Raw genomic sequence first — 11,599 nt, 5'->3', positions numbered from 1 at the left:
TCCGGATTAATTTTTACCCCCTGTGGTTCCTTAGCGTGCACCCAATGCAAGGCACACGACCGTTCTTACATTCCGCCCCCCATCGGAATGCGGCCGTTTTTGTAACTGGGGTCGAACCAACGCCACAACCATTGAGCTATACCGCGGCGGGTAACAACAATAACAACAAATAGTGAGTCGAGCCCGATAGCTCTTGCAACTCTCAATCTTCGTTTGAACGGATGGTGCATAAAATAAAGAAAAATAAATAAATAAAACCTACGAAACGCCGAACTGCTACGTGAAAGACTGCAGATAAGCAGGAGAGTATGCCATCATCCGTTCACTTTAGTTGAGCTGTGTTTATAAACACGACAGTGTTAATTATTTACGGCACATTGTTTCGCCGAAAGAAAAAGGAATCTGGCGTAAGGTGTTCGAAAACCAGTTAAATTTGAAGCAATTACAGAACAGACATTTCCCATTTCTCACATTCAGCAGCTCAACGTTGCTTTCACCGGCCAACGTAGCGGCAGGACCAAAGTAGGTCGCATCTAATCGATGAGAGCTGTCACGCAAGACTGACCGCGTAACAATCCCTTAAACATTTGGGCATTGCGTCCTGCACTTTGGCATGAGTGGCTGATGGAATATAACTCGCAGTGGAATTCATCTATAGGCTACCGCTACGGCACGCCATAGCGGTATATCCGAGATAAAGAATGACACGTTCGCTTGAAGAGAAGCCGAATATAATTTAATGAATCAAGGACAACACCATCGGACTTGGGATGTATCAGTATGTTTCACTAAACAGGAGAATCTCCCGAGAATAAATTAAGAGATGGGTGGCAGACGTGGAGACAGCGGAACTGTGTATTACTGAAGAAACCCGAAGCGTGTGTTCGGCGTGGACGATGGCAGTATACAACGGCGCAAGGAGGAGAAAACGGGAATTTCCAGGAAACATCACAAAATTTCCCGCATCTCTATTCCAGTCCTCGAAAGCTTGGCGCTCTAAAAACACTGTCACACGTAAATATATGTTAATAGGCAGGACGTGGCGGGAAGGTCGGCCCCCGATCCTTCATTAAATGTAAGTTGTCGTGCAAATTACCTGTGGCTGATGCGCTCTCGAATGACATCTCGTGCCTTAGTGCACAACGTCTACAAACTCGCGCGTCATTCGTGCGATCCGACGGCACAGAGAGAAGGATAGTTACGGATCAAAGAGTAGGTGCATTACATTGCGCAACCGTATCTCAAAGCTTGTGCCAAATTCATTAAAATTGTTCGATTTTGCATCTTTGTTTTCAGTGAAATCTATCAAACTATTATTTAAGTACGATTACAGTGCTAAAACGTAACTGAGACAAAAGATATGACAGTTCTTGCGCGAAAATGATGCATACAGGCCGCAGGACTTACGTAGTAAAGAAGCAACAGAAATTGCGAAAGAAAGAAAATGAAAGAAAAAAAAACGAAAGAGAGAAAGAAAGGAACAAACAGCATACGGCGTGCGGCGACAATGTTATCGGCCTTGGATTTTATACGGAACAGCACGGCGACGGCAGAAATGCGCCTGGAGTGTCAATATAGTTGCTATCGAAATAAAAATGAAAGAAAGAAAGAAAGAAAGAAAGAAGGAAGGAAAGTATCACACGCTCACCTCCGTGAAGGCCGCCGAGAATCCCAGCTCCGCCGCGTAGTAGTAGTAGTCGTAGTTCACCGACTGCTGGGCTGTTGAGGTACTTTGATTTTGGTCTAGTTGGTCATCTGGGACACAAGTCACGCCGACACACCTACTAGCACTCCGCTCGCTGTGAACGCCGCACTCGGACATTCACTGTACCCTCTGCATGTCTGTCAGGTAACCTCATTGCGTCTGTCTGCTTAATTAGTTATTTCTCGCACTTTCCTTGCCCACTGCTTGAGGAATGATCTTCCGAAAGTTTACGCTGCCAGATCGCTTACTTTCCTTTCCCAAATTTTCCCCTCCAATTTTACGATGCAGAGACGCACCTGAAGTAACAAGAAAGACTAACGCTAGATAACGTTTACACTTGCCGAAATGTTGGAGCATTACTTCCTTGTTGCTCTATAAGAGTGCGTCTACGGTGTGCCTCATAATCAAATCGTGGTTTTCGCACATAAAGTCCCATACTTTTTTTATAAGAGCACGGTGTTTAGAATGTTGATTGAGTAACATTCCTTAAAAAAATTACAGCGTTCCAGTGAAAGATAAAAGAACACAGGCGCTGTGTTGTTTTGTTTATCAGTGGTCCCGTTGCTGCGCTGTTTTTCTCGGAACGTTCCTTGTTACCGTCTTTTATTGTTTCCAGAGAGGACAGCAAGATGATTATTATTTTTTTTTCTGAGGGCTCATCAATTTGGCTCAGCAATTTACCGATTGATTTTTGAAAACCCGTCAAAGCATGGGTAAATAGCAAGTAGTGGCCGTTCTGATTCCAGTAGACATATAACTTAAATACATGACTGAAGGCAGAACATGCAATGACAAAAAAAAATACGAGCAAATAAGAATGCACGCCATGTTTAACGTTCGCGCTCAACATGCAGGCAACCGTGCACTGGTACAGCGAATGGCCGGCAGGCGTTCTGAGAACGGAGACACGTGACTAACCACTTTCTGTAGCAAATGCTCGCAGGCGCATTCAACGAAGGACAAGCCTTATTAGTAACAAGGCGCCGTGCGTATGTCGGCGTGACCTGCGTACATACAAGTCGCGCACATTCCATAAATGGCGCCAGACTCATTCAAGGGGCCTATAAGCCTACTAGCAACAACAAGACTCGAGGATGTCGGCGTGACTTGCTTACATAAAGGTCAAGGCAGCATGCAGCGGGGACCTTAAGCGCACTCAATTGGCTCTTATTAACGAAGTCAAGACACCAGACGCGAGGTGTACCGTACATGCACAGAAGCTCGTTTGTGCGCACAGTTTCCTTTGCGCCAGAGAGAGGCAGAGTTCTCGCATAAGTTTATTGGGGTTAAGTATTCCCAGAAGCACCACAATGGTAAAGTCAAGGGTTGCAGAAAGAAGGGAAACTGTAATACCTTGTCAAAACAATCCGTTAACTATCACGCGACGGGACGGAGGCATTCTTCACATTAACACGAATATTTCCCTCAATTTATCACCGTAAGCACATTCGTGCATTCTAAAATAGCTCAAGGTATTCTGTGCGGGCTTGTTCAATACCTTTGTCATGAGATTAGGCGCGTATTTTTGTTTTCATTGGGAGTTGTATGGTTGATAAACCACTGAGGAATGCATCGCTCAAGAATTATCACGCATATTATTTAAATTAACAAGTCCCTTTCTAATTCGTCCGCCATTTTTCTGCAGAGGGCTACCGAATCCAACACCTACCATCTACCACCTAAGACGGGCGTAGAGAAAATAATGAACAAATGTGAAGGGGACATGTTAAAATTTGTTACTGGAAAGTGAACAGAACCACGATGCACATCATGATGCACTATCACGAAAGGACCGGCACAGGCATCGGTAACGAACAAGTTGGCTCTGGTAAAAAAAAAAAAGTTAATCACAAAGGCAAGCGAAATGACGATGTGCATGCAGCCAGTACCAACAGGATTGACGAGAGCAAGCATGAAAAAAAAAATACTCACTTCTTTTGACTAGTGGGACCAGTTTCTTAGGCCGCCTAAGGTTTCGATCGAGCACGTAACAAGCGCCATTAGCTAGGTAGACTCCGTACCATCTCTGGTTTTTCCACAGGGGTGCACAGACCTGAACGGAAGATGGCATGTTCTTGAGTGCAAGTCCTGTGCATTCGTTACCCGTCACACGAACGAGCGTAACAGACCAAACTCTCCATGCAATTGAAACATGCTTTGATTTAACCCTTTGACGGTTTTTGCCGTACATGTACGGCGGCGGTTTTCTGTCCCGCAAGGTCTTTGCCGTACGGGTACGGTTTCGACCCTCCGTTTGAAATTTCGCGCCATAATGACGATGCACGCTTACTGGGAGGTGCTGCCACCTCTTAGGTCTTACAAGAAGCGTTTGAAATTTGTGCTACCTTCTTGGGGAGATAAACAGAACTGACTTCAAGCTTCAGCGCGTCGCGCAGACTGCGGCCACACCCCTTTCGCGGTTTCGGTTTCGCCGCGTGATCGCAACGGAGGCGCGCGAAACGTAATTTTTCTCTTTGTCGGCACTCTCTTGCAAATGCTGTGGAAGTTGATTTCTATCTTGATTGGCGCTGCTCTTAGCTTGTTTATAACCGCCGCTCGCGAGGTATTCTCGCTCTCAGCGGCAACGCGCTTTCGCGGTTTCGGTTCCGCCGCAACGGAGGCGCGCGAAACGTGATTTTTATCTTTGTCGGCACGCTATCGCGGGGGCGGCGGAAGTTGATTTCTATCTTGATTGGCACGGCTCTTAGCTCGTTTATCACCGCCGCTCATGAGGTATTCTCGCTCTCTGCGGCTGCGCGGAGACTCGTGTTTCAAGGAGTACCACACTCTAAAATACTATTGAACATATTGCAGTTCTGAGTGATGCCGACACCAAAATACTGTTCCCTAATTTTTTTTACTATTTATTCCCGACTTTATACATCTTGTACATTCAATATCCGCAATAAAATAATTTGACCACCCGGGAAAGTTTTCTTCAAAATAATTCGACCCTCAAAGGGTTAAAGTCTTTCATTTGCAACGGGAGTTTTGTGTATACGAAACGCGTGCGAAGAAGAAAAAGGCGTTTTCAATACGTATTTAGTTTTCGTGTTCTTCGTTTTATCATGTCCCCTAGCAGGTTACCCTTACAGATGTGATGCGTGATGTTCAATCGCATATCAACAAAAATTCAATTTGAAGAGAACAGAAAGCAAATAAGAGCACAAAAGCATCTTTATAATACTTTTTGTAAGGGAACAGGAAGCGCAAGAAGCTGCATTTTGTAGGTCGCAACACTGGATAATTGTGAGCAGCTTTTCGTTAGCGTTGTTTGGGCAACATCGCTGCTAGCGCCATGGATCGAAAGTTGTACGGTGTTCGAGACAATGCAATTTTTAATTTTCACTTGTGAAAGAAATGTGACATTAGAAGCACCCACAAACCGCGAATTCAAACCTAGGGCAAGTTGCATCCGGGAACAACAGTTTCTGGACCAGTAGTGCCACCAAAATTTTAAACTTCTCGGCTTACGGGCACAGCCTGAAACTGACGTTGACGGGCACACCGCGCAAGTCCGTGCCATTAAATTCTCTCCAAACGCGTCAAATCTTAGTTGCATGCAAGAGCATCAAGATGAGAGGGAACACTGAAGATCTGAGAAATATAAGCTTTCTTCGAGTCATCAGTGGCCCACAAACTTTTATCTTCAGGATCGCGCAGATTACGCTGGCTGTTGATGAGCGCGAGCAACCTTTAGTAAGTCCGGATCACCCAGTCACGTAGGCGCGCTGACGCGATGAATATGTCAGGAACATCCCGCCAGCCGACATCCCGGAGACCGCCCAGCCAACGTCAGCGGCTCAGACTTCTCTGTCACAAACGGCTTCACCAATTTCCCGCCACGATCACGCGACATCATACAGCTTCGCCTCAAACGTCATCTTCACGTAGAGGCTATTTATCATAGCTTTAAAGTAGCTATTACAGAAGTCGCCCGCGGTACCTAGTGTCATACTGATCTTGCAGAGATTTACCATATTATCATATTATTGCCAACAATATTAGTAATATATAATATAATAGTAAGTAATATAAGCAATATTACCATATTACTAGTGACTTACCAATTCTGCACCCTCGCCGCTAACACACCTCGGTCGCTGCCTCACCTACCTGCCTTACTCCCTCTCCCCTTTAGAAGAACCCTACCTATATATACTGTGCCGAGGAAAGCATGTGTCCCCTTTTTGAAAAAGACAAGTCCACCTGCCGAAACGTTGGCTCCCGCTTTTACCTTGTTCTCGTTTTGCTCATTACCATATTACAGGAGCTCATGGCTTCCGTGATAAATTTACACCTTCAGGTGTCAACAGCTGGTACGTTAATATGAAATCCAGAACCAATTTTACAAAGTGGAGTGGCACTGGAGGTTCAGGGTTCGACTCTAAACCTGCCATATATTCACTGAACTCGGTGAATTAGCGGTATAATTGAGTAAAATCAGGTAAGCATCCAAGTAATATTTGCACTTTTTCATGCAGCTTGTGCATGCTGGAAGCAATGATTCAGCCATAAAGAGTGAATCGTACAAAGCTTTACAGGCGATGTTTTGAAAGTCAGCCTAGAATAAAACAGACACGAAAGTTTTGTATGTATACGCCGTCGTATTCATGATACTGCGGGGTATACGTATTACATTTTGAAGTCCGTTGTAGAGCCGATAGTCACCATATGAATAACCACACTTCACAAAAGCTGTGCAGAGCGCAACAAAAGAAAAATCCTAAAATTTATCGTGTAATTTACTTCAGTGCATTGCAGTGACGCTTGGAGAGAGCTATGTTAAGAGAAGGGAGGGTTATAATCAAAGCATGCAAGTGCGACCTGTCTTTGATTTACTTGTTCGCACAGACATGCATTGTCATAAATATAAGCATATTGTATACGTGCAAGTATTACACATGTAGACAAACACGTGAATGCGTGTCTTCTACAAGTATGCATCCAACATGCCCATGTAACAGCCCGGAAGAGCTTACAGTATTGTAAATAAATAAATAAATAAATAAATAAATAAATAAATAAATAAATAAATAAATAAATAAATAAATAAGTAAATAAATAAATAAATAAATAACTCTTGGCAAACTCACGCATACTGTGACCAGCCGGCTAAACGTATGTACGTTCTCACAATGTAAATATCTACCTACGCAAAAAAAAAAAAGATCACAAAATGTGAACCTCAATATCTACACACTAAGCACACAAAATGTAGAGTTTATAAGCAAATGGCGGAAAGATCAATATAATGTTGTGCCATAAATTTATCCGCGCACGCTTCACTATTTAAATCTTGTAAATGGTGCACAGGCCAAGTGCAGGGCTTTCCCGGCAGTTCAACGCCTCAAAAGACCGGGAATACGTCTCGGCGGAACGAAGTACGTCGAAATCACAATCACTTATTACAATCTTGCTCGGGTTCAGGTGAAATTGAAAATATCGCCGCCAGAAACCTGCCTCCGGTCCGGGGATATTCCCCAGGCAACACGGCAATGAGCTCGCGAACATTCCCCCCCCCCCCCCCCCCCCGACTTCCCTTTTGTGCTTACGTTCATGGGCTTTCCGGTTTCTGCAGGATATCTCGTTGTTAAGGTCTCAGATAACGCACGGTTGTTGGAGCACAGTGGAGAGTCGAAAGGATGCACTGATTCCTGTTTGCTTACGTCGCACAGGACACGTGACGCAGTTCCGTTACTCGATGGGGGGGGTTGGAAATAAGTGTTTTGACCTTGAATAATGACGTTGTGCACTGTAACATCTCAATGCGTTTGAACCTGTCCGGTTGGATGTTGGTTCATCAATTTTGTTGACGGTGAAACGTGTTGCACAACTGAGAATCCTGCTTTAAACACTGCAGTTGTACACGATGCAAATAACAGTAAAATTTTCTAGAAGCAGTCTAGCAAAGGCACAATGCCGTGTGGAGATGTGACTATGCAAGGGGGAAGGAAAGTGACCTATATATGTAGGCTCTGTTCACAAACAGGGACACTCACACACATAACGTGTGAATGCACCTCGCTCCCGTTCTCTCATCCCCCCGTCAGCTGCGAGTCTGACTGGACCGCCTGACTCAGGTCCGGGGACGTCGACCGACAGCTCGAACTGGTGGACTGGGCGGAGAAGGACAAGCAGGCCCAGGGTCTTACTTGAGCCAGATCCCTCAGCCACCTGCCCCTTTCCCCTTCAAACTTTCAATAAAATTTACCACCACCACCACCACTACCACCATTAAGAACGAGTGCATTTGGTGTTCGAACAAAGATAGAAGGAAACTATAAGATTTGCGGGTACAGAGCTCCAACAAGAAACACAGAAAAAGAAAGACTGTAGGTAGATACGATCATGCGTTGCCATCAATAAACTTGACCAATTCACCCACCGCAGAGGCCGCGGTAGAAAAACAGCAAGGACCCAGTCGGGCAAGAGCTTCCCCGAATTTTCCGCGTAGCCCTCTCCCTCCTCAATTCTCGTTTTCGTCGCAGCGGTAGGTAAACGGGCGCGAGTAATGAAATAGTAAAGATCGCTCGGGCGGCAGGCTGACGGATCACCTCGACTTCGCCAGGCTCCTTGCATCGGAGATCGGAGCGCATGTAGCAGATGCTGCTGCTCAATCGCCGTCTCAGCTCTGGTAAATTTGGTTTCTCTGACCTTTTCTTTCGTTTTTCGTTAATGCCGAATTCCGAAAAAAAAAAACGTGTTTATATATATATATATATATATATATATATATATATATACATATATATATATATATACATACATGTGACTCCGCCTTCCTCTTGCCCTGCATAGCTGCCAAAGGCCGCTGTAAATCTGCCAAGGCGCCGAAAATCAATCACTGTCACAACTGTTCCTCTCGGTTTGATGTATGTAAGAACGACCGGGCACCCGGTCTGGTGTCTTCACTACCAGGGCCGAACTGCCATTTTTTTGTAAACCCTGATGAAGATCGGTCCACCGATCGAAACTGTCGAAATTAAATACTTGTTCTGTTTACCTTGTAGCACCACTCAAGTTCTATATATATATATATATATATATATACACACACCTTCTTCGGTTTCTTTCTGTCTAAACCGGTAACACACACCAAGGATTATAGCAGTCCCAACCCACCAGTAACAAAAAAAAGTGCTAACAACTTTAGGTTCCAAGCAAGGTAGGTCTGCATAAACACGCTCATACGTTTAAGCACAAACCTACGTAACAGGGTGGTGATAGGAAGCGTGCAGGACGGGAAGCAAACGAGGAACGTCGGCCCAGTGTTGTTCATACTTTTAGCCCTTGTGCCTTTCTATAAGCTCTCTCTCTCTGTGTGTGTGTGTGTGTGTGTGTGTGTGCGCGCGCGCGCGCGTTTGTGTGTGTGTGTGTGTGTGTGCGCGCGCGCGCGTGTGTGTGTGTCTGTGTGTGTGCGTGCGTGCGTGCGTGCGCGCGCGCGTGTGTGTGTGTACTGAACTTATCTGAACATACTGATCTGAACATGTTGAACTTATCAACATGATTGGAAGGTATCTGCGTTCTCTGAAAGGATACGGAAGCTGCAAAAACCGACAAGATGTGGCCTTTCTTCTTTTCACTTTAGAGGTTCTTTGCTGCAGTTTCTTAAGTCGACAGCGACTATTTGCCTTACTGACTGTATACGTAAAGGTCTTGCTTCCTTCCACTCGCCGCGGTTGCTTAGTGTCTGGGGCGTTGCGCTGCTATGAGCACGAAATCGCGGGATCAAGTCCCCGCCGCGGCGTCTGCATTTCGATGGGGCATAAATGCAAAAACGCGTGCAGTGAGTGCACGTTAAAGAACCCCAGGTGGTGAAAATTAATCCGGAGTCCCCCACTAAGGCGTGCCTCATAACTAGACCGTGGATTTGGCACGCAAAACCCCATAATCTAATCGTTCTTTTTTTTCCTTTTGTTACTACAAAGAAAACAGAGAAATAATCGTGAGAAATAATCACAAGGCCACAAACTCTTACGAGCGGCTTCCTTGCTGGCGCATGGTTCCAACCAATGCCCGGTTCCAATTCAACACATTTAGACTTCATTTGCGCTGATATATGCATTGTAACCCTGGAAACAGTGAAACGTAAAGGGACACTAAAGTGAAACACTATATCAGTGTAGATTGATAAAGTATTCCTAAAGCACTCGTTAAATTTCGTTGATTTCTAGGTAATAGGTTGATTATCAGAACATAAAATGACGGTCAAAGTATCATTAAAAAAAAATTTCGCCCCGAAGCAACCGGGCCGGTACGTCCATGTGACGTCACTGATTGCAATGTATTGTTTCACATTTCGGCCGAAGAGGTTTTAAAGTAGCGGAGACGGTAAGACTCAGGCAAGCATTCGTACGTTATAAGCAGAGTGACACATAGCCTCCCCGTTCAAAAACTAAATAAGGCCGAAACGACCAAAGTGAACGCCATCATCAGGGCAACGTATAACGCTGCCCTGGGACTACCAAAAAAACCCCGAGCACCGAGAGACTGGAGGCTCTTGGTATTTACAACACGTATGAAGAACACGTCACGGTGGTGGTCGTGGCACAGACAGAACGTCGAAATCCGACGGAACAAGGAAGGGCCATGCTGCAAAGAGTGAGATACCCCCTGAGAGCGCAGTGCGGGTGGGAAGAAGCAATTTTGCTACCCAAACAGACAAGAGAGAAAATTCTAGCTTCACCAGTCCCAATGAACATGAGCACTGAACACCACCAAAGAAGAAGAAAAGTACGATCAAAGGCCTTAAAAAAACAAATATGGAAGAAATCTAGACATATATTTACTACACGGACGCATGTAAAGTGGCAGAAAACAAATTCACAATAGTCGCACTAGATCGATACACAGCGATAACGGCCTCCGTTCGGACCCCTTCGGCCTGCACGGTGGAGGCAGCAGTCATAGAGCTGTCTCTTTGAGATGCAGAGCAAAAGGTCATGACGGACTCCCAAGGAGCGTATATACATTCGTACATGACGGGTACTGTCCCACACAAAGTCCACGTAATGCTAGGCACCACCCTAGAATATCACCATGCGATAACGTGGTGCCCTGCACACTCTGGACTCGAGGGAAACGAGAGGGCGAACCGAATTGCTCGAGGAATAAGCAACCGAGCCCCGGTAGGTCCTTTAGAGGAACCCCCGAACCCACCGCACGACATCCTGGGAAAACAAAGAAGAGAAACAAACATACAGCCGCCCACACCCCGACCTTACAGGGGAATAGGACAGGGACTGGCGCCGCATACAGACAAACACATATCCACAACTCCAAATACTTAGTAAGGCACACCCTGCACTCTACGGGAATATCTGTCCTAGGTGCAGGGAGCAGTCAATTCTTGCCGATGTAAAGTGGACGTGTAAACTACGCCCTCCGAATTCCAATGCGTCCCTTACGGTGCAAATGCCGGGTAACATGTAGTGGGATGTTTGGTTTGGTAGCGAAGATCTAGAGAGCCAGAGAGCTCTTTTCGATCAAGCCCAGGGAGCCGCAGAGATTAATGGAGCCCTGAAGTGAGCGACCAGCCCACCGCCCAAAACCCCCAAGAAAAATAAAGTTTATACTACTACTATTACTACTTCCATGTTCATGTTTTGGCTTTTTTAGAATGCAAATTGCAGTCCATATTTAACGCCTTGGCTAGAGGCACGGGCAGCCGGCATCAAAATTTGGGACGTCACGGCGAGATGGCGAGAGAATTTCAAGTAGACCTCACCAACCGTCTTTCGTTGTTGCGTCTCCTTCTGCTTACCAAACATATTCGCGCGATGGGAGTGACTTTTCTGGTATCATGGCAGGGTAAGTTATCAACACCACTCAGATAATTTTTTTTTCTTCAGGATGCATTTAAAGTGAAAATTGTGACGATGGCTGTCAAAG

General features: G+C 45.5%; 1 protein-coding gene across 1 annotated transcript in view; it reads right to left on the bottom strand.

The window, feature by feature from the left end:
* LOC126542022 (integrin alpha-9-like) overlaps positions 1-11,599 on the bottom strand; it is a 72,352-nt gene that overhangs the window by 44,140 nt on the left and 16,613 nt on the right. The window contains exons 4-5 of the mRNA XM_050188988.3: positions 3,638-3,758; positions 1,649-1,719 (exon numbers count right to left, since the gene is read on the bottom strand). Of these exons, the coding sequence (XP_050044945.1) occupies positions 1,649-1,719; positions 3,638-3,758 (192 nt within the window). The remainder of the gene's footprint in view (positions 1-1,648; positions 1,720-3,637; positions 3,759-11,599) is intronic.

Source organism: Dermacentor andersoni, chromosome 2 (genome assembly GCF_023375885.2).
Source record: "Dermacentor andersoni chromosome 2, qqDerAnde1_hic_scaffold, whole genome shotgun sequence".
NCBI classification, from domain to species: Eukaryota; Metazoa; Arthropoda; class Arachnida; order Ixodida; family Ixodidae; genus Dermacentor; species Dermacentor andersoni.
Note: the sequence above shows the minus strand (reverse complement) of the source record. Positions and strands in the feature narration are given on the sequence as shown.